We start from the raw sequence: 22,631 nt of genomic DNA on the forward strand, positions 1-22,631 counted from the left end.
GTATTTTGCAATGATGGAAATAAAGAAATAATTTAAATTAAGGATCCGTAGATTGGCGGATATCAGGGATATTTTACAGTAGTCACTTGAACAATAAGATCCCAATGTTCACACAAGAGAAGGCACAGGCGTAGCAATAAATATAGAATTGCTAAATTTCAAAATGAAAAGTTATTAACCCTTTTTTTAAATTTTATAACCATTCGGCTCCCTGCCTATCTGTTTGCTTTGGAGCGCCCCACACTGCACTTTATATATATATATATATATACAGACGTGCTCAAATTTGTTGGTACCCCTCCACAAAAAACAAAGAATGCACAATTTTCTCTGAAATAGCTTGAAACTGACAAAAGTAATTGGCATCCACCATTGTTTATTCCGTATTTAATAGAAATTAGACTTTGCTTTTGATTTTTTATTCAACATAATATTGTAAATAAGAAAACAAATGAAAATGGCATGGACAAAAATGATGGGACCGCTAACCTAATATTTTGTTGCACAACCTTTAGAGGCAATCACTGCAATCAAACGTTTTCTGTAGCTCTCAATGAGACTTCTGCACCTGTTAACAGGTAGTTTGGCCCACTCTTCCGGAGCAAACTGCTCCAGCTGTCTCAGGTTTGATGGGTAATAATATCCAAGTGTTTGGATATCCCAGTGAGCACAGTTGGATCAATAATCAGGAAGTGGAAGCTGCATCATACCACCCAGACACTGCCAAGAAAAGGTCATCCCTCAAAACTCAGCGCTCAAACAAGAAGCCACAGAGAGGCCAACAATCACTTTGAAGGAGCTGCAGAGTTCAGTGGCTGGGAGTGGAGTAATGGTGCACCTGTCAACCATATCAAGAGCTCTGCATAACACTGGCCTGTATGGGAGGGTGGCAAGAAAGAAGCCGTTACTCAAAAAGTACCATCTGAAAGCACGTCTGGAGTTTGCCAGAAAACATAAGAGTGACCCAGCTGCTATGTGGGAAAAGGTTTTGTGGTCAGATGAGACCAAGATAGAGCTTTTTGGCCAAAACTCAAAGCACTATGTGTGGCGCAAACCTAACACTGCCCGTGCCTCAAGACACACCATCCCTACAGTGAAGTATGGTGGTGGCAGCATCATGCTGTGGGGATGCTTCTCATCAGCAGGGACTGGGCATCTTGTTAAAATTGAAGGAAGAATAGATGGAGCAAAATACAGGGAAATACTGCAAGAGAACCTGCTTTAGTCCGCTAAAAAACTGAAGCTTGGGAGGAAATTCACCTTTCAGCATTACAATGATCCCAAGCACAAGGCCAAAGCAACATTGGAGTGGCTCAAGAACAAAAAGGTGAATGTCCTACAGTGGCCCAGTCAAAGTCCTGATCTCAATCCCATTGAGAATCTGTGGCACTATTTGAAAATTGCGGTCCACAAGCGTCGTCCAACCAACCTGAACAACCTGGAGCAAATCTGCCAAGAAGAATGGGCCAAAATCACTCCGACACTGTGTGCAAAGCTGTTACATACTTACCCCAAAATACTTAAAGCTGTTATTGCAGCGAAAGGTGGCTCTACCAAATATTGTGTGGGGTTTGAATACTTATACAAGCAAGATATTTCAGTTTTTTATTTTTCTTAAAAATATTTCCCAACATAAAACCAATGTCACCTTACAATAATTGATTTTGAGTTTCAGTGTTTTAAAATAAAATATCAAACAGAACAAAATTTCAATGTACCATTTGCAATTCAGTAATATGAGAGAATTGGTCAGGGGTCTGCATACTTTTGCAAGGCACTGTATATATTTATATTTATTATTTATTTATGTCTTAGCAGACACCCTTATCCAGGACGACTTACAATTGTTACAAGATATCACATTATTTTTACATACAATTACCCATTTGTACAGGTGGGTTTTTTACTGGAGCAATCTAGGTAAAGACTGCAGTGTCCCCCACCTGGGATTGAACCCACAACCTTCCAGTCAAGAGTCCAAAGCCCTAACCATTACTCCACACTGCTGTCTAATATATATTGCATTTTTTTAAATGGTAAAAACGGAAATCAGAAAAAATAAAATGGAAATCATAACAAAACACGGATTCCATAGGGTCCTATGTCTCCTTGCTAGTTATGCATCATTATAACATTTAAAACATTGTAAACATGGTCTAACTGTTGAAAGCAAATTAAGAAGAACAAAAAAACAGTCCAAGGACCAGAAACAAAACGCCACAGCTTTATTCTGCAAGAAGCTGTTCTTCCTTGACACAATATTAAAACTAAATACAATGGCAGCTTCAACAAAACAGTGACAAACATTTAGTTAGCTTTGGTCTCTCGAGTTATATTAGTCATAGTAGTATGTTACAACTCAGGGTTTAATAAATCATTACAGTATTTAAATCGGGGGCTGTATGCAGTACAGTAGAGTACCTAATGCAGGAATGAATGTCAGAGCGGCAGCTGCTTAGAAAAGGTGCGAGATCGGGTACACCATACAGCTCCATCCCATCTTTGGTCTGTGATTTTATACAAAACCTGTTCCAAATGTGGCACAAGTATTGCATTAAGCATCACGCGTGAGTAAACACATACTATGCTTGCTAACACCGTTACCACGTTGGACATGTGACCCCACCACTGTTTATGTATTGTTTCCAGAGCAACAGCTCACTCAACTGCAGTTACAGTAACGTATTTTTTTCATGTTCAACCCGTACGTGGTTTGTAATACTGTATTTTACAGCTGGCTCCCAATTTCATGTCTTTCAAAACGTTTACACCTGTTGCAGACAAGTGTGTTAATTTCGTTTTGAATTTTGTACTAAACTTTAATAGTTTGTTTCGACAAATATTAGAACATGATTTATGTTTCGTGAATCTCTGCTCCGATCAGATGGGTAATGTCTTGCCGGAGGCCGTGCGCTTGACAGCCGAGGCTACCATTCCACTAAGGAAGCGGATCCCAGTGCTTCCTCCCGGGATCAAGGCGATGATGTATCCGACGATCGCTGCTATCTGTAGGGCAGCGCCGAGGGCGGTGAGGACAGTGCTGTGGAGGCTGAGAGCAGCGTACAGGGTGCCCGTTAGAGCGGTGAGGTACAGAGCGGCACCCGGGGATGGGGTAGCTAACAACGTACTGGGTCCCCGCAGTATCGCAGCACCAACCAGGGCAAACACAGAACCCAGCGACCAGAGCAGAGCGAACTTGCGGGCTTTCAGAAGCAGCAGCGGCGCGTAGAGAGCTGAAAGCCCGAAACAAAGAACCGACATCGCAACGCAGATTCCAAATCCAAGCAGTCTTTGCGAACGGCTCATACCGGGAAGACATGAGTCTGGCTCACTAGACCACGACCAGGAAACACCGGGGGTTGATCCCTGGCCTCCGGATCCTGGTCCAGAGAACGGACTCGACCATCGGCCGAACCAAGTTCCACTCCCTGAACTCGGAGACTCGGCATCTCCAATGTCGATGGTGCTCGAACCCGATGGTGACCCAGCTTTCCCCCCGCTTTTCGACTGAGCCAGGTACTCCTGCAACTGCCTGTTTATGTCAGCCATCTTATTTTGCAAGTGAAACTTCCCATCAGCCCCTCCTCACATGGACACGCACATAAACAAGAAGACGGTTCAAATACCGTATTATCACAATTATAAACGCATCTTGTTTCTGCTTGACGCTGGTCACATGCACTTATATTTGTACATACTATAGGCACATGGTATAAATTCACATCGCGGTAAACAAATTGTTAGTCTTAAAGCATTAGGAAATTGAGTTTTAAATTCATATTTCTTTAACTTGCCCCGTTGATAATAATAATCCATTAGCTTGTGTTAGCCACGTAGAATTGATTGTGTAGCCTATGTTTTATTTTTTTTTCTAGAAATCAGTATTACTTTTCCCGTTCACTCATTGATTTATTCGTCTGTTTATACATTAATAAACTTTTCAGCTGCCTTGCCTTGTGATGATCTGATATTGCTTCATTTGTAAACTGGGATGAAAAACAAATCAGAAAGTATAAAAAGCATGATCCATACTCATTGTTTTCAAAGCTAAGGCCCGTCCTGTTGAATATGTTCACCTTCACTGCCTTCTTGTGAAAGATTGAAAATAGATCACAGCACTTCACAGCTGTATTCTCCCTTGTAGCAGCTTCTGGGGTCAGTCAGTTGGAGTTCTTAAATATTAGAAAGGAGTAACATGTCTAATCTAGAATCTATGGTATAATTTGAGGGTTTAGACTTGAATGGCTATGTCAAATGTAAGCATGATATAATTACATGTATAATATTTTAATACTTAATACAAAAATATCCATGCAAGTAATTCATAGGAACAGGTCAGGGATTTCTCCATTGTACAGCAGGTCTGACAGTCTGTTGTTGAATGAACAGAGAGTGAAGTTCCATTCAGATACAGTATTTCCTTCACTTTTCTCCATATTTATTTTTATAAATGTCTTAGATTTGGCAGCAAACATTTTCAGCATACCAAGATATCTTCTGAGTTGAACCAACTACTTGTAGTCCCAAGTCTAAACATGTTATTATTCAATGTATGGTGCAGCTTTCCAGCCGCCTGTCAGCTCACCCCAGCTCCCAGCCCCCTGAACATAATCATTATCAGCTCCAAATTCAGAGCCTTGTCAATATAATAAGAGGCAGAGATTTTTGCCTGTTGCATGTTTCCAAATAAGCCTTTAGTGTTTCTATATGATTTCAAGTTTCTGAAAAGAACCTACATTTGTATTTATTTAGGTATCATACTGATGCGCTGGGGAGACGGCACTGCGGTTGATCCCTGGAGCCAGCATTGCAGCCGTTGTGTGTGCTGATGCGCTGGGGAGGCAAAATAAGCTGATCCCTGGAGCCAGCATTATACTTCAGCCATCAACACCAGGCAGAAGGATATCTACATCATCATATGGAAGAAAACGCAAATGGATGGAGACACAGATGGATCACATTAGTTTACTGTAAAGCTACGTCTTAGTTGGTGCTTATCTTGGCGAGAGCCGAGTTCAAATCAGCATGAAGTTTTAACATCATCTCTGTTCTTGTCATAAATACAAATGGTTTGGATTTTGCTACAAACACAGAAGAGTTTTATGTTATTAAAAGCAGTACACTGAGAAAACATTATTCACAATCTGACAGTTTATTTATTGAATTTAATTCTTATCTCTCACTCTCTGTACAGTATGTCATTATTTTTCTTTGTTTCCCCTTCGAAATTTGGATGACACCCTTCTCCAAACTTCCAGCATTACAAAGACCCTCCCCTTATTTCTGCCCACTAATAACAACTGTCACATTCCTCATCTTAACAAATACACATCCTGTAATCTTAGACTTCAACTAAAACTATGCACAGTTGTTCATTCAGTGATCAATCATCATACCATGACATCAGAAGGATTTAATTGCAAAGCAATATTGAAAACATTGATTAGATACCAGGGTAATGTGTTAGAGAAGACTATGGCAGAAAGCCCTACAGATGTAAATAGTGTGTGGGGGAATGGGAGGTTGGCAGGGATGGGGTTAAATCTGTCCCTTCTGTCTGAGTCTCTAATTACTGCCGGTAACATCTTGGGCCTTGACACTACCCTGCCATAAATACCTTTGTCAATACTGAGTCTGTGGGTTACAGAACCAAATAGTTTCAAAAAATGAACTTCTTTGATGGGTTTTTTAGCTTTGTGAAAGATGGTGTGACTTTGATGAAAATGTAATTTATGGAACTATTAGGTACTGAATAAGTGCTTTGTGGTATACTCTACAAACTACCTGTGCTCTGGCCTACCAAACAAATAAATAAACCTGTTCTTGTTTGTGGTACTGAGGGACAGTCCATTATCTGCCTGTTTTAATATCAACTCAAGACAGCATGCTTATTAAATATCCAGCTAAGTGATAATGGTTTGTTTTCAAAATTATGCAGATTTTGTAAAGGAGGACAGGCAGTCTGACAAGTGTAGTGCTACCCAGAAATGGATCCATTTATGAACTATGGGATGGGATACTTGTTCTTCCTTTTACCCCAAAACAATGGGTTTCTGCCAAGACTATGAATGCAGAAAATCCATTTTGGGGTAATTGTTATGGAAAAATGTTTAGAGTTGTTTGTTAAAATAATTTGCTTATATTTCTATTCTGGAAAACTAAGACATTTAGTAAGCAAAGGGTCTCAGTGGGGTAAAATGGGCACCACGAGACATGCTTTTGATGTTATCTAGGCCAGGGTATGTAAACATACACATACAGATGGTGTACATACTGTACAGTGCTAGATTGACAAGCCCAGTCTATAATTATCCTCCAGTCTTATTGGTGCCTTGTTCTGAAATCCTTTTTAGGAGATCCTGTAATCTTCTCTTCTAATCTACCAGCTAGCTGCCTGACTTGTGAGCTGGAAGCAGGGGCTGAAATTGTGCAGGAGACAGAAGGGGAGAGGACTGGGAACCTGGCGTGTCTGAGTGGAGAGCAAACAATACCAGGTCAGTTATTGAATCTTACACTCACTCACACAGGCTGGCTCAACCATGCACTAACAAACACTGTCTAACAAACTGGCATCTCAGCCCATTCCACTGAATGGAGAGGCGAGAGCTGGGTGCAAACCACAAACCACACAGTTCAAAGACGAACGTCATACCATTCAACTAAAGAGAAAGCTCTGTAGTTAAGAGGCAAGTATGGGTCTTATGCTGATGTCAGTGTTATTAACTCATCAGCTGCTAGGAGGAGATTCATTATACTGACAACACAAAAGAGAACAACACACGCTTCAACAATATCACACTGTAGAGTGTCTCTGCTTTTCTTAATTCAATACATTTTATTGACATGTAGGGATTATAACATTTTATCAAATCAATCACAGTACACAAGCATGAACAAATATACTGCAACACATATCAACCATTTGCCTTTTGAATCAATTCAGGTTTGGTGTGGTGTGCACGTTGTGTGTTTCTCATATTCACTTCAGTTCTTTTAGTTTTTTGCCAGGCAGGTATCATTTGTTATCATTAAAAACAGATTATATCTAAATAGAAAATTTGACTTGTTTTAGGTGGTGTGCTTTAAAATGCATTGCAGTTTCTTTTTAAATTTGGTGTGCTTTTGGGTTTGCACACACAATGACATTTCTGTGAGGATATTAAAATCGGGTTGACCCAGTATGGCCCCACATTCAGATCTGAAACTGTCATGTGCTACAGGATTGTTTCTTCTGTGTCAGCTGATACATTTACTAGATATTCTGAAAGAAAATCCAGATCAATCCAAACAATATCCCAGGATTAGAAATTCAGAATTCCCTGTTGAGATGTGGTAAACTGTGGACTTCAGCACTGTGTCATCTGGCAGAACCATTTATAGGAAAGAAGCCTTTTATTGTACAGATGTGTGTAGTAAAGCAGAGAAGCAAGGTAAACTACTTAAATAAACATTCTGACCATGCAATCAGTCCTCTTCAATTGGAAAAAGAATTCCTGTAAATGTAATACCGGTATGTATTGCCATCACAGATCTCACATTTTCCCATATGAAAGAGGCACACATTATGACTCTTGCACGTTGCACTTCATTTTGAAATAAATGCATCTGACAAACATTGCTTCTGGGAGTTTAAGACCTGTTAGAAAAATCATTTGGTTCATTTCATTTTTTTTTTTTTTTACAATGATTCTTCCTGAGCGCATTTAAAATAAAAAAATAATGAAGAAAACTAAACATCCTAAATGCCATTTATTGTGTTTAAATTATTATTCACTTAATTCCTTCATGCGACATCACAAGGTTCTCCGGAAGTACAGCATTGAAGTATCTGCAAGGAGCATTCGATAAATGTTATTTTCTAACACAAAATGATGGTATTATATATTGGGTAAGATTTACTGGAATTATTTTGCTACAATTTAAGATTATTTCATAGATAACGGTCGGATTACTGTAGATGGATTCCATGGTCGACAGTTAAATTACTGCTCTCTCTTCCTCCAGGCACCATGTCTCTCTCACAGATCACCCCCTTTCTATTCATTAGCGGCGCCGATGTTCCCCAAAACGAGCGCCTGCTGTCTTCCAAGGGGATCACTCTGATAGTCAACGCCACGCTGGCTCACGTTACCCCAGTGTACCGTGGGGTGCAGTCGCTCAGGGTGCCCGTCTCGGACCTCCCTCACGCCAGGCTGAGTGATCACTTTGAGAACGTGGCGCACCGCATTCACACCAATCGTGGCGGCAGCACACTGGTGCACTGCGCGGCAGGGATGAGCCGCTCACCCGCCCTCGTCATGGCATACCTCATGAGGTACCAGGGGGTTACCCTGCGTGAGGCACACTCCTGGGTCAAAGGTCGGCGCCCCCACATCCGGCCCAATGCTGGATTCTGGAGGCAGCTGCTGGACTACGAGAGGAGGCTATTCGGCAAGAACACCGTTAAGATGGAGTCCACTCCTCTAGGGGTCCTGCCAGAGGCCAAGACACAGGAGAATGGCCAGAGATACTGCCTGAACTGGTGAGATTTAAGAAGGACATACAAGCAATGATGTAGCTGGGCTGTGCCGTACGTGACAGATTCATTTGTAAGACAGAAGATTGGACTGACTTGGTTAAAGTAACCAATCGTGCATGTTTCACAATGAAAAGTCTCAAAAGTGATGACCATTTGTAAGCCATTTTGGAGCTTTCCACCCTATTCACAAAGCATTAACCACTGTGCTAAGTTAGAGACAGATTTGTTCTGAAAATAAAACAAAACACTGATGTTAAAATGCTTCAAATAAAATAACTCAACAGGTTCCTATGTGCACCTTAGTTCTTGTTAATTCTGCAAGATCAGCAGTTTGTTTTCATTTGTATCTAAAAAACAGTGGTAAATGCATTATCATGGCATAATGGTTAATGAATAGTCATGTATCTTTCCAGAATCATTTCCACAGCTTTCAAATCGGTCTTGTCCTGGCTGTCCACACCCTACTGACAGTGTTATGAGGACTGATGTTTATTTTGGTACCACTTTGTATGTATTTGAAGATGGGAAGATAATCTATTCAGGTTTAGCAAGGCAGTGCTCAGTGGGTCTAACAGGGTCAAATGGGCAATGCCCCAATCACCTGTTACAATACTTGTTAGATGGCTGTGTATATATTAAGTGCAAAAATATAATAGTACCTTTATAAATGACATACCGTATATGCTCAATATTAAACCCGGTCACTTATTATTTTCTCAATCTTCTCTTTACCTGGGCGTCTATTTGAAAGTGCTAATTGACCACTATGGACTAGGGCTGGAACAATAATTGATTATCGTGATATTATCGATAATGTTTTTAATTGATAATTGTATTGCGTTGAAAAATAATTATCGATAATCATTTTATCGTCCGTTACCCACTAGGATATGCTTGTGTGTAACAGTAACTCTGCATTGAAGCATTAAGACAGGACTTAACTGTCTGCGTGAGGCGCAACACATGATCTGTGCGCGCTGCGTAGTGGGAAGTTGTAACATGTGACGTAAGATTCACTGAGTAAAGGCAAACGTTTGAGCTAATGGCGATGGCAACTGCAGAAACTACCAAACCTTCCAAAAACATTTTAGCAAAAAGAATCAGCATCAGTCCTGTGTGGCAGTTTTTAGGAGTGACAGAAAGTGATCCGCAAGGTAATAAGCCCGTCTGTAGGCAGTGTGGAAAAGTTGATATTTTTGAATCGCAATTTATAATTTGTTTGGTTTTTTTTAAACCCTTTCTTTAATAAGTAGCCTATATTTCAAAAGTTGAAAAGCTACCAAACAAACATTTGGTTATATTATTTGTGCTTTTTTATAACCAGCCATTGTTTCATAACTTTTATTAAAGATGCTGGTCTTTTTGAAAATTGTCTAGTTTTATTTCTTCTAAACTCGTAGAGGCAGTTGTCATATTGCTCAAGTATATATAGCTTTAAATTTGGTAAATTCCAAGACATTTTACATATGTTATTTTTTCAGCCGATAATCATGATTATCGTGATAATTTACAGCCGGTAATTGATAACTGAAAATGTCATTATCGTCCAACCCTACTATGGACTCATCGATGCAGCACCACTTGGTTTTAAATAGTTCTAAAATTCAAAGGATCCCACAACAAGTTGTTATTAAGCACTGTATGTTGTGTATTTATGTAGTATAACACAACTAATTTGCCATAGTACAGCCCTGTAACATTTCAACCATGGCTACTGGACTAAAAATGTTTCAGTATATCTTAACACAAGTTGCAGGAGAGCTATGAAGACAAGAGAGGTGATTCGCTCCTTGCTCTCGTTCAAATAAGCGTTTTATACCATTTTAAATACATGCGGTATTACATGGCATGGTTAAACTGTTGTAATCGTTAAACGTTGGACACTGTCGGAAGCTTGTCTGTGAGCTGCAAACAAAGTGGACGTTGGGGAATAAGACAGAACTGAATAGAAATCTATTTTTGTAACACTGTGTCACAATAACTACGTTTGCTTACGTTTGTACATACGCTATCACCACAAAACATACAAAGCAGGGGTTACTTCATTCCCCAAACTCTTTCCTTTGAGCTTAAATCCTCTAGCACCTGTAGTTTTCACTATGAAAAGGGAAACCTGAGATATGGCCTCTTTTTTTTTTAATTACCTACCGTTAGGGTGCTGAATTTAGTACGATAGATAAATTAGTCAGAATTTGTGAGATTAATTCAAATGTTTTGCTTTGCTTTTGGACATAAAATGTTAACAGTAATGAACACCCACAATTAAGACAGGCAGACATTATGACGGTTAAATTTTAAACATCAGTAAAATGAAAGAGAAACTATTGGATGCAGTTCATAAGTTTTATTCAAGCACGTCATATCAAACATCTGCACAGCCGAAACACTGTATTTAAATTAACAATTAAACATAAAAGGGTTTATTTTCTAACTTACCACATATAAATCACTACTTCAAAAAATGAAAAATTATAATAAAATAAACATTTCAAAATAAACTAGTGTGTAAACAGGTATATGTACATACAAAACTGTAAAAACAAATGTTTTTTTTTTTTTTTTATTCAAAACGAAAGTAACAAGTTTTCTCTGCGTGTGTCACTCTGTGTAGCACTGAATCCAGGTTGAGCTGCAGCAGCCTGCTTCTTTGCATTTTTCTTATCGAAATGTTTCTGCCAAAGCGCTGTTCAAGATGACATCTCCTGATATTTTCTCTGGCGCATTGTACTAAACGAAGGAATTGGTGCCTGCCAAGTCCAGTTACAAAATACATTCGTTTTTACAGTTTTGTATGTACATATACCTGTTTACACACTAGTTTCTTTTGAAATGTTTATTATAGTTTTTCATTTTTTGAAGTAGTACTTTATAGAAAATAAACCCTTTTATGTTTAACTGTTTAAATACAGTGTTTTGGCTGTGCAGAGGTTTGTTATGATGTGCTTGAATAACACTTTTGAGTTGTATCTGATAGTTGTTTAAAAGGTAACCGTCATAATGACTGCCTGCGGCGGTTTTATGAGTATAACCGTGACGGAAAGGTACATCTAATGCCGACATGCATATTCTTTCCAGTTGTTAAAAAGTCCTTTGTATTTCTTTTTTAGTAAGTGTTCTAATTTGAATATAAGTCGTACCTTTTTGTTTAACTATTATGCACAACAGTGTTTTTAGTTATTGGATCTTCTGTTTAAAAAAACTAATGTTTGTTCTTTATTTTCAAAAATAAAACGTCAATGCATCGATTATCGTTGATAAATGCCTATGCGATAATCGAATACGAATTTCGGGTGCCGACTGCACAACTACTTACCATAGAAGACAAGGTTGCTTGTGCAAAATACTTTTTACAATAATTTTATTACAAATAAACTAAACCAATATACGTCAATAATACTTAATTAGTTTTACTGTGTATAAAAAAAACAAATTGTTTTTGACTTCCAAGTAACATAATATTTTAAAATATAGAAAAAAATGAAGGGGTGAGTGGGTGTGGAGAGCACGGGCGTTTATTAACCTTTGGGCAGTAGAACTGTGCGCTAACATGAATACGGGCGGACAGTCGAGACTGGGCGCAATATCTTGAATATACCTTAGAGATTCAGGTGACTTATTTTTCAGCAGTTATAGACACTAGGGTTAACTTGTACAGTACCTTGCTGTAAATGTGTTGTAGATAAACTGTGTTTAAACTCTGCACACAACTGAACTAGGAATCTACAGTTAGCAGTAATGGTTATCATAATGGGATTCCATTGTATATTGTACACCAAAAATAAAACTAAGATGCTGTTTTATTCTAGTTATAAATCATTTTCTTGTAAGATTATGTATCATATCACATAAATATGTTTCAGTATTGAAGCTTCAACAAAAATGTGGAATGTTTGTAACCAATCAGAAACCTCATCATGAGGTTTTCTTATTCATCAGGAGAATTTTATATTTAGGTGTATTTTGAAAAGACCCTGTACCCTGATACCGCTGGATTATTAGAGCATTTTACAGCTCCAAAGAACCCCCCTGGATGGCCTCAACCACTTAAGTATTTCAGGGGGAATTCCCAGAGAACCAAGAATAGGTGATTGATGCAATCCAGGGCGCTGTAAAATGCTGTAATAAAATCTCCTGTAGCTTATCAGCTAACCCCTAAGTATCTACATTAGATTTTTTTAAAAATTTTTTAGTCAAATTATTTAAATTGTATTAAACCTCACTATACCAGTAACACACGACAGGGTGTTCAGATATGGTCATATATCCACTTGCCTGCAAGCCAAGGCCGAGTGCTGTTAAACTGCCTACGCCTGAGGATTTTGGACCATATTTAAACAGAGAGTGCAGAGGACTTGTAAAATGGCACCCTCCACCCCACCCCTCCCAAAGTAAACTGGGTGTCGAGTGAATTGGGCAGAATGGTTCTAAATGTTCCAAGCTATGCTGGTATGTTGACTTATCTGCAGTTTGGAGACTTCTTAGCCAGTGAGTTTGCTCCCTCTACTCTTGCCATTTTATAAGGTTTTCAACTGCCCCTCGCCCCCTAAGTCTAAGAATTTTGAAGAAATCAAAAGCACGTCAGCAGCTGAACTGAACACTTTATTTCTTTGACCTGCAAATCCAGTCGATGGAATGTTGTCCACAGCCTCCTCTTTGTGTTTCCTCCCCTCACTGGGGTTTCAAATGAAACTGCAGAGGTTCTTCACAGGACCGGTCCATCCTTATAAACTTTTATATTAAAATCTCTCAACAGAGATCGTACTGACCAGGCCTTACTACAGGCACAAGTTTCCACTGAGCAGCAGAGATGCTTGGTTGATGTTCAGAACTCTAAAACCGCGTTATCCTGCCTATCTTCAACACAAGCACCTCTAATACTGGAAGCTCCTCTTGGTCTGAATGTCATCCAGGATCTGCTGGAGCTCCTCGTCTTCAAAGCGGCCCTCCAGACTGTAAGGAGAGAAGCAGGGTTAACGGAGGACATACGACTGGAGAAGAGTTTCAAGGACAAACTTATATTAAATCAGATCAGTCATATCAGATGTAAATTACATTATGATTAGCTATACTTTTTAATTATTATCCCCAGCCAGGGATGAAATCCCTCAAGATGATATAGTGGATGCGATCGCATGTACCCACACTTCAGATTTCTTCAGATATGGAAAACCGCTTATCCAATTGTCATGACACTTGGTATTAACATTATTTAGCATACGTGATTGATATCAGATTCTGCAGATGGGGGGGGGGGGGGGGGGGGGGAGGGGGAGGGTGTCTGTTCATCCATCTGTATGTCACACATTACTGCAGAAAATCGCTCATCAAAATGTCATGAAACGTGGTTATTCTTATTGTCTACCAGTCTGTACATACTGTTGGTATGAAGTGGTCCTCAACAATTGGATGAGTGGTTCTCAAGATATAGCCAAGGTGTAGACATACCTATGCACAGGCACTTTGGGTTGTAATCGATTATTATTAGTGATAATTTCTTTATTTGGGATTATTTGCACTAAGACACAAGACAATTGCATTATTGTAGTAAAGAGGAGTACTGCTACTGAGATGTTTGTTTGTGCGAGTGTTTCATGTGTTTGTGCAAGGGGGGGGGGGGGGTTAACTTAATTAAACTGAGCACCAGAAAGTTACTTTAAATTCAAAAAACAAACAGAAAAAAGTATGTTAGAGACAGAAAGATCTAATTAATGGGGGTTAACATGATTTAAGATAAATCGTGATTATCCGGACATCCATTCTCCACAAGGGGCCTGGGACACCGAATCCTCAAAACAGAAAGCTGCTTACTGACCTGGGAATGAGAGCCTTGGCCTCTTCAGCTGCCTCTGGGCACAGATTAGCCAGACTGGCTAACTCAAACTTGTGAAGCTTCTTCTGGAGCAGGAGACTGGAGGGAGGGGGAGACTGCAGGGTAATAACTGACTGGCAGAACCATTCAGGTTACCCCAATTGATTACACCTGGTTTAAAATTGATGTGCATTCCACCCATAACTTAAAGACATTCAGTACTGCTGAAAATAAACTTTAAAATCAAAATATCACAAGAAGTGCATCCATTAAATATCATTTGAATATTTCTGCAGCTCTTTCGACATTTCCAAGAACATCACTTACACTTTGTGTACCCAAGCTTTTTGAAGTTATTTTGCATTGAAAGCAGGGTTGGTTAAGGTAGTCCACAATTAGTGCTTATCAGGGCCTGTGGAACTGGCCATCAAAGACAAATATATTTACTTAAACTAATCTCTTCCCAAAAAGCTGCACTGGATTTGATTTTTAAGGATACAAAAAATAAGTGACAGGAACTTTGATTTACTGAAACCAATTTACAGGATGGTCTACACAATGAAATAACTGGCAGGGGAGATCTAGTTTACATTCTTGCATATGCTGCTGCCCCTTAAAAGAAGGAGAAATGGTAGTAAAAAATGCTGCTGCACAGTATTTGACCCACTTGCGTTCCAACTGCTTTTCAATAGGGTTCTGGACCTTGCTTCTTTTGGACATTTATGAACTGCAGAGATTTAGGGAAGAACACCTCAAAGAACACACTCTACTCTTCTGCTGTTTTGGAATGAAAGGTTAGTAAACGGCAGCAGCCGCATTGCTGCGAGACGGACCTGCGGACACTGGCGATGGTCTCCCTGTTTTTGAAGCGGCTGAAGCGAGCCGTGTAGTTGAGGGTCTTCATGAAGACCTCAGACAGCTCCTGCTCGTCCTCTGCGCTCTCGTTCTGCTGCTTGCGATGCTCCAGCAGCATGTGCACCTCTGAGTTCAGCAGCGTCTCCGCGTTCTCAAACTCTGGGAAGGAAGAGACCTCGCCTGTTAGCAAAAGCTGCGCCAGGGCTTTAGATCTAGTAATACGAACGAGGATCCTATCTCCTTTTAATAACAGGGCTTGACCAAGCCTGACCCTGTCTAGAGCATATAAAACAGCCTGTATATTCACTTTGACTCGAGTGGAACCCATGTATCCTTCCACAGCACTTCAGATTCATTCTAGAGCAGCAAAAAGAGGTGGGGTATACAAACCTGTTGCACAGGATGTGAATGTACAGGAAAAAATAGTCTGTTAAACAAAAATATCATATTACATATTAAGAGTAAAAGACTTTCAGTTCAGTGGTTCAATCTAAAACTATTAGTTTGGTCAAAGTAATAATGTTTCTTAAGTGAAAACACTGTTTACACTAATAAGTGTTAGACTACCCTTTTAACATCAATCAGGCCGTGTACATGGAGGAATACAGAGAGGGGTGCAGTAACAGCATGATAATGTCTAGCTAATATGTATAAGAACTAAATGCGCATGGCCGGTGGACCCATTTGTTTCCTAGAGCCTGCTTAGCAACCTGCTTTATTTTAGGCTACTTTCTGCGTACCCCGACATCATTTATGTGCTGCACTTATTGCAGTACTGTGTTTGCCGAAATAACAAAGCTTGAATCAGGTTAACAATCATAAGAGAGCTTGGTGCTACCTTTTGGAAAGAGAAGCTGGGACGCGTCTTCCTCCACATCACCGACTTGCCCGGCGTTGGTGCTGCCTCCAGCAGCCATCCTGAAACTCTGATCGAGGGAGAAGTTCAACCCCCGAAACAAAAAGAAGAAACTCGTCCTTTTCAATGTGCTTCTTCAAATTTGGTTATTTCATTTCACTCTTTTGCACAATGCACGTTCACAAACCGCGCACCCGGAACCAGAAACACCAGTAAATACAAAACAAATGTGAACGCGAAAAGGAGACAAGACGTGCAGAATTATCAGAAAATTCTACAGCGCCCCCACTCGAGTGGATGTCACAATTACATTTTTAAACTCGTAATATCTTAACAACTATGTATTTTATGGATTGTTGTTATGCTATCTATCGTTCGTGCTGTAGAAAAAAAATATTTAGAATGATAGAAATTATAATACAAAAGAATAAACAAAACTGTTGCGTTGGCCGGGAATCGAACCCGGGTCAACTGCTTGGAAGGCAGCTATGCTCACCACTATACCACCAACGCTTTGCTATACACGTTCCTGATGAAAATCATTTAATGGGAAATGCGGGAATAAAAAAAGGTTTGGTTCACCGCTGGACTAGATCGGTAACAGTGTACTGAAAACGCACGTGTTACTACATTGCTAGCATAGTTTCCCATACTGCAATGGCAGATCCAATTTTGTTTCGCAAGCAGTTATTGCCTGGCCACGCCTCAGTTTAGCTCCATTGTTTTTGGCTAGCAGCGCAACTGGTATGTGTCTTTTTCACAAAACGAAAAGAAAATCAGTGCGCTTCAATTAAGAACAAAATACATATATTTTTATTTGAAAAAAAATAAACATCCAGTTGGGTGCGAGATGGATTTATTTGAAGATCTGCCTGAACCAGCACAGCTTACTGCAGGTAACTCGATGCATATTATTAACATTGTGTTTGAGTCAGACACTTGCACGCTCAATACTGCGTTTTGCAAGTTAAATGGAGAACGTTGAACGGCAATTAGATTTTCTATGTAAATAACTATCACAGTCGTATGCTTTTACGAGATGTAGCCTTTTTTAATTACAAATGGAATTGAGTAACCTACGTGTGACAAACACTATTAACTTAAGCATTGTAAAAAATGAAGTTCTTTAAAATGAAAATACATATTTTCTGTATACACGGTGTTTAGCATTAGGCCACATCTCGACCGGGGTAAATCCCCGAGCTGACTTAAACGCTGTAGCCGGGGACAGAAGATGGCACCCGGTGTAGCGTCAGAATATTTTAGTGGTATGTTTTGGTACAGGTGCACGAGCATATATTCTGATTCTATATATATAATATATATATATATATATATATATATATATATATATATATATATATATATATATATATAATATATATTAGACCAGGTTCTCGCAAAGTGCTGAATACATTTTAGCAGATCAAAAAATGATTACAAATACTAGTTTCAAATCAATAACAAATATTTGTTATATTAGTCAGTTATTCAAAATAAATTCATAACCTTAAGGCAGTGTACTAGGAAATACCTTTTCAAAAAGAACGAGAAATGTAAACAAGATTAAAAACAACGGTGGCAATCTAAACATAATTACGTATTTGCACAGTTATGTATTGAATATTATTAGCTCAGATTCCATGAAATATACAACACCCCCAGGTCAATAGTGGCCATTTTATTGAATATTAACACACATTCTAACGGTCAAATCACATTGATAGCCTGGTTGTGCCATCTCAAGTAGGTGAGATTTCCTTTCATCAAAAAGGCCCTGCAAAAATTGCAGTATACCAGCCATGGGCCAAGTCGTGGTGTCCAGTGCACGGGACTGACACCATGTCTGGAAGACACCCCACTTGTAGCAGTACTGGGAGCGTGTAGACGCTGCCCTGGTATTCTGAAGGATTACAGTGACCCTGTCAGATAACCTGAGGTGACTCAAATGTCTCTGCTCAAGGGCCAGACCCAAAGCTGCAAGCCTGTTGGGCCTGGATGCCCCAAATTCCTCCGCGCTTGACATAGCAGGTTGCAACGGGCCGGGCAACACGATTGAGAATGAGAGACCGGAGACCGCCCTGGTGGTTGATGTAAGCCCCCACTGTGTTTTCCGTGTGGATCAACATGTGTCTCCCTTGTATCTCCCGTGAAAAGTGCTGCAGGACCAGATGACCTGCCCGAACCAGGTCACTGATACCGGCTCTTGTACCATGAGAAGTGCCGTGCAGGTGAAGACCTGAAAGAGCCACTGGCAACTGCAACAGACAGGGGCTGCAGCAGCTAAAGCAGACACAGCAACGGCAAAAGACACAGTAAATAAATTCCATTTGAAAAGGCTCCTTCCAAATCAACAGCACAGTGTAGCTAAAAAGCCATTAACACTGGCAGTGTCTCTGTGGCACGAAAAGCTGGCTGTAAAAAAACAGACAGCTAGCGTAGGATATCATCTGTGCACAGGGAGGCAAACCTAGTACAGGGAGACAGCCTAATCGCTAAAAATTATATATATATATAAAGAAAAGGCACTAGCAAGAAACACTGTCAACTCTTGAAGAGCCGAGCAGCAAGTGCGAGCTCGTGGAACTTAGCCGCAGAAAAGGACTGAGTCCTGGGGGAAGGGGCGGGGAGAGCTGCCTGCTTCGCACAGCACACAAGGCCGCGTTGGGACAATAACAGTTAACAAATCAATTTTGTTTGGCAGGAGGGATTTTAACCACCTCCCTGCCACAAACACACCTTTCTCTGCAGGGCCCTCTGCCCTGTTCACAGCTGATATAATTATACACTTAATATTAAAGCCAAATTATTTGAGAATTGAAATGAGAGAGAAAAAGTGAAATATAAACTTATCTCTGTAGTTTTGACTGACAAGTCAGAGCTCGCCCCTTTCTCAGGCAGGCTGAAATTAAAATGGCGCTGATCCCTGTGCAACAGTGGTTGATATCTCCTGGGGACGGAGACGACGCCTGATGCAGAAGGAGCAGCCTTGATATAAGTGCTTGGGAAATTCGGGTTATAAGAGATATATCCCATTCGGTAATGATTACATTTCGTACTTGAAAGGGAGCGTTGGGTTATTATCATAACCCTGGTTCCCTGAAATAGAGATTTGGTGCTTGGCACGAATTGGGGCACTGCTTGATAAAATCGGTGCTGTTGCGTCATATAAAATGCCTGCTGGTGCTACTCTGCAATGTACTTTAGTTTGAAGATACATTTTCAAGCTTTAAAGTGATACTCTACTTGAGGTGGCACAACCAAGCTATGGATGTGATTTCCCCCTTAGAATGTGAGCTAATATTCAATACATAACTGTAAAAGTGTGAAGCATAAACTTCACACAGCCCAACGTTAATCAGTACCGTATGCAAAAATCCAGTAAAGTATTTTCCACTCATTAGTTGCTGATTAATCAAGCCATTGTGTGAGGCAGGAAACAAAAACTTAGTGAAAGGGGACCTTTTTGACTGCTGCACCCTGACACCACTGCTAGGCTTTCTATTGATCAGTCACTATTTACATGAAAAATTAAAAACTTATGGTATATAGGAAGTCATACTTCAACCCAAACTGAATTCTGGTGTAATTACACCAACATTTTAAAATGTATTGTCTTTACATTTAGCAGCATTTTCACTGGCCCCTGTTTTCTTACTGTGTTGTTCTTTGGTTCTTTGCTTGCTGTCCTATCCTATCACTTCCTATGCGGTATGGCCTGATTTCAGCTAGACTGTGTGACACTTGAGACACACTGACTAAATTGATTCCATAGGAAGGTGCAGCAACTTTTACTTCTATACTGTTCCCTTCTGTATCTGTATATTCCAAATTGAAGTGTAAAATACAAGCAAAAGATCTTTGATAATGATAATGTTAGTCGTAATATAAGCAGTAATAAAATTGATTCAGAACATAGTAATGTACAATTAACTGTTTGTGGGTTATGATGGGCCTTGTGCAGTCAAGTACCACATTTTCGTGAAGACAACAATATGAAGTGACCCCTGCTGGAAATGATAGAAAATAAATGAATTTGCCATGTCCAGAAAACAAATGATGAATATACCTCATTAATCCTGAAAAACGTACCTTTACTATTGTTATTAATTATTTGGTAATAAGGTTGGCATCATAGCTGTTAAAAGGTCAGTTTCAGCACTGCATTAACTGGGCATGCGGTTTTGCAGGTATGCTGTTTTAAGTAATGGCATCCATCACATTTGTTCATTTGACTTTCTTCTTCCTGTGTTTTTTATATTAGCAGGTAACCAGGTTGCCAGACCAGCTCCTTCACTTTTTGACGATCTCCCCCCTGCAAACACTTCAGGTAAAGGCACTGGAAAGACTGGAAAGGGTATTTTTAGTATGGTGGAAGTTATGATCTGTAATCTGAACAGTCCAGTCATATTGATAAGATCGCGTCTGGACTTGCTGTATGGAAATCCTCCTTCATGTGTTTCCTTTGCTTTTGTTTCTTTACCCAGCCTCAACACCAGCGCCTTCTCTCTTTGACGAACTGCCCCCTGCAAGAGATTCAGGTAAATGATTACTTTTCCATGTCACATGATTGAGTAAATCAGTGACAACAGAATATGCCTGAAAGTGAATATGCAAGAATGTGGCCCATTCCTCCAGGAGCATGACTTACAACTGGGTTAATGAAGGGGCAGAGAACTGCAGCCACTCATGCAATGTCCAAGTTCATCCCACAGCTGCTCGATTGGATTATGCTGGCCAAGAAGACGTTGAGGGTTGGACTATCAGGCACTGACTAGATGTTATTTTGCTTTCTAAGTGAATCAAAAGACCCAGCCATCCACATGCAAATTGATGCAGGGGTCCAATGTAAATGGGGTTTTCTAATAAAGTGCCAGTTATTTTTATGAATGTATTTGGTTGTTTTGCATGTTGGGACAGTAAAAGTATTTTCCCATAATACATGAACAATGCTGTTACAGTACTGCTGTCTGAGTTTATGGAGATACTCATTTGCATTGTATGCAGCACATAGGAATCTATATGGGGATCAGGTGGTGTCCTTTTACTTAATGCTGCTACACTGCAGCGATTCTCTCTCCTCATTCCTGCAGCAGTCCCAGGCCCTGAGCTCAGCTCTGGAGATGGGGGCAAGACAGAGAAGAGGAAGGCACAGGGAGGGAATGGAACCAAAGAGCAAGAGCTGGTGGAAAAGAAAGTTTGTAAAGGTTTTCAGACATTTCAACACAACTGTTTTTCGAATGGTACCGATTGGTTTGAATAGTTTAGTCTCTGCACTTGAGAAGAAAAAAAAAATATTGATTAGTATAGGCTGTTGTTTGTTTAGTTTTTTTGAGTTCTGTCTGGATTAGCACTAGAACAGAGGTTCCCAAACTTTTGATTGCCGCGTACCCCCTTCCAGACCTATCAACTGTCTGCGTACCCCTAGCATACAGATTTATATTTTCATATTGTTTTTAATATATGCTTTCATAATACACAGATTTATACACATACACAATAATATACTTACAATATAAATGACTATAATAATATAATTACGGCTTCTGATTTTAGGGTTTAACCGATAAAACACCCCTGATACAAAAAAACAAAATCTGTGTATAATGAACACCAGAAAAACACTGGAAATATACTCAATTCACATAACTCAAAAACCTAATACATAAACAACAAAGACAAACTACCTTTCCCGAACTTGTATTGATTAGTTCTGAATACTTTCTCGACTGGAGGCTTGTTCGCGGGATTTAAAGCTATATTACAGTTAAGATACGTAGGATTTAAAACAGAATTGCAAATTGTGGCGAAATGTAAAACAAATGCCTAAACACAAAAAACCCAGAAGAATGTGTCCGTGACCACAAGGATTTCGTTGTGGAAGACAACAAAGGAAAGAAGGTACAGAGTGTGGTACTGTACAGTTACTACTTTGTGACAGAAAAAAACCAAGCATTTTGTAAAGTGCAGTAACAGAAAACAATAATTTCATACAGTACATAAAAATCGAAAGCTCTGAAAAAACGATTTACATAAAAATTGAAAATAGCTCATAATAAGCACCAAAAAAAATGTAATTAATAAAAAACTAAAAACATACGTCATAAATATAATACATTTAATTCGCGTTGTGCAGTTATTGGTGGTGAGAGTTCTGTACGTCACTGTCCCTGTGTATTCTTTGTTCTCATTGTTACCTCTTGGAGGTTTGCAATAAACGAGCACACTACAGCGTTGATCCCAAGTGTCCCGCTGCTGCGAGATTGTCTTGCACGGCTCTCTGTTTCTTTCTCCATTTCACGGCAGAAATTAAAATGAATTTCCAATGCGTTTTAAAGTTTTGTGTGAGTATGACATGTCTTATGAAAATGCAAAAAAAAAAACCAAACCAAAACAAAACAAAACAAAAATGTTCGCCATTACACAATTTGTCACGCGTACCCCCTAAACACGTCTCGCGTACCCCTGGGGGTACGCGTACCACACTTTGGGAACCTCTGCACTAGAACAACCGTGTTTATAGGCATACCTGGAACAACCATGAGCGGTCAATTTGACCGACGTATTAAAAACAACATAAATACTATAATGAA

The 22,631-nt window shown here is 39.6% G+C and overlaps 4 protein-coding genes and 1 non-coding gene across 5 annotated transcripts in view; 2 read left to right on the forward strand and 3 right to left on the reverse strand.

Moving 5' to 3' along the window:
- Positions 1–1,592: 1,592 nt before the first annotated feature.
- Positions 1,593–3,600, reverse strand: LOC117423690 (vesicle transport protein SFT2C-like). Its single transcript, XM_034039776.3, has one exon. It carries the CDS (start codon positions 3,547–3,549, stop codon positions 2,881–2,883), a length of 669 nt encoding a protein of 222 aa, XP_033895667.3. The 5' UTR covers positions 3,550–3,600; the 3' UTR covers positions 1,593–2,880.
- Positions 3,417–9,887, forward strand: si:ch1073-184j22.2 (dual specificity protein phosphatase 14). Its single transcript, XM_034039777.3, has 3 exons — positions 3,417–3,516; positions 4,753–6,494; positions 8,005–9,887. The coding sequence occupies exon 3, from the start codon at positions 8,010–8,012 to the stop codon at positions 8,523–8,525; it is 516 nt and encodes a 171-aa protein (XP_033895668.3). The 5' UTR covers positions 3,417–3,516; positions 4,753–6,494; positions 8,005–8,009; the 3' UTR covers positions 8,526–9,887.
- Positions 9,888–13,104: 3,217 nt separating this feature from the next.
- Positions 13,105–16,271, reverse strand: LOC117423692 (DNA-directed RNA polymerase II subunit RPB4). The gene is made up of 4 exons (XM_034039779.2): positions 16,021–16,271; positions 15,161–15,341; positions 14,331–14,426; positions 13,105–13,468 (listed from the first exon to the last, which is right to left on the reverse strand). Exons 1-4 carry the CDS (start codon positions 16,097–16,099, stop codon positions 13,390–13,392), a joined length of 435 nt encoding a protein of 144 aa, XP_033895670.1. The 5' UTR covers positions 16,100–16,271; the 3' UTR covers positions 13,105–13,389.
- A 208-nt stretch (positions 16,272–16,479) lies between these two features.
- trnag-ucc (transfer RNA glycine (anticodon UCC)) lies at positions 16,480–16,551 on the reverse strand. The gene has a single exon. It is a non-coding gene; the product is annotated as a tRNA-Gly (tRNA).
- An 83-nt stretch (positions 16,552–16,634) lies between these two features.
- Positions 16,635–22,631, forward strand: part of ilkap (integrin-linked kinase-associated serine/threonine phosphatase) — a 30,180-nt gene continuing 24,183 nt past the window's right edge. Inside the window, exons 1-4 of the mRNA XM_034039768.3 lie at positions 16,635–16,934; positions 20,303–20,368; positions 20,526–20,579; positions 21,132–21,245. Coding sequence (XP_033895659.1) covers positions 16,889–16,934; positions 20,303–20,368; positions 20,526–20,579; positions 21,132–21,245 — 280 coding nt within the window. The 5' untranslated portion in view covers positions 16,635–16,888. The remainder of the gene's footprint in view (positions 16,935–20,302; positions 20,369–20,525; positions 20,580–21,131; positions 21,246–22,631) is intronic.

Source organism: Acipenser ruthenus, chromosome 17, assembly GCF_902713425.1.
Source record: "Acipenser ruthenus chromosome 17, fAciRut3.2 maternal haplotype, whole genome shotgun sequence".
NCBI lineage: Eukaryota > Metazoa > Chordata > Actinopteri > Acipenseriformes > Acipenseridae > Acipenser > Acipenser ruthenus.

Excerpts from the sequence above, each read along its gene's own strand:
- si:ch1073-184j22.2 (XM_034039777.3), top strand. The coding sequence starts at position 8,010 with ATGTCTCTCTCACAGATCACCCCCTTTCTATTCATTAGCGGCGCCGAT.
- LOC117423690 (XM_034039776.3), bottom strand. The coding sequence starts at position 3,549 with ATGGCTGACATAAACAGGCAGTTGCAGGAGTACCTGGCTCAGTCGAAA.
- LOC117423692 (XM_034039779.2), bottom strand. The coding sequence starts at position 16,099 with ATGGCTGCTGGAGGCAGCACCAACGCCGGGCAAGTCGGTGATGTGGAG. Across the intron at positions 15,342-16,020 it reads CCAGCTTCTCTTTCCAAAAG|AGTTTGAGAACGCGGAGACG; the intron begins GTAGCACCAAGC and ends CTTCCTTCCCAG. Across the intron at positions 14,427-15,160 it reads ACCATCGCCAGTGTCCGCAG|TCTCCTGCTCCAGAAGAAGC; the intron begins GTCCGTCTCGCA and ends CCCTCCCTCCAG.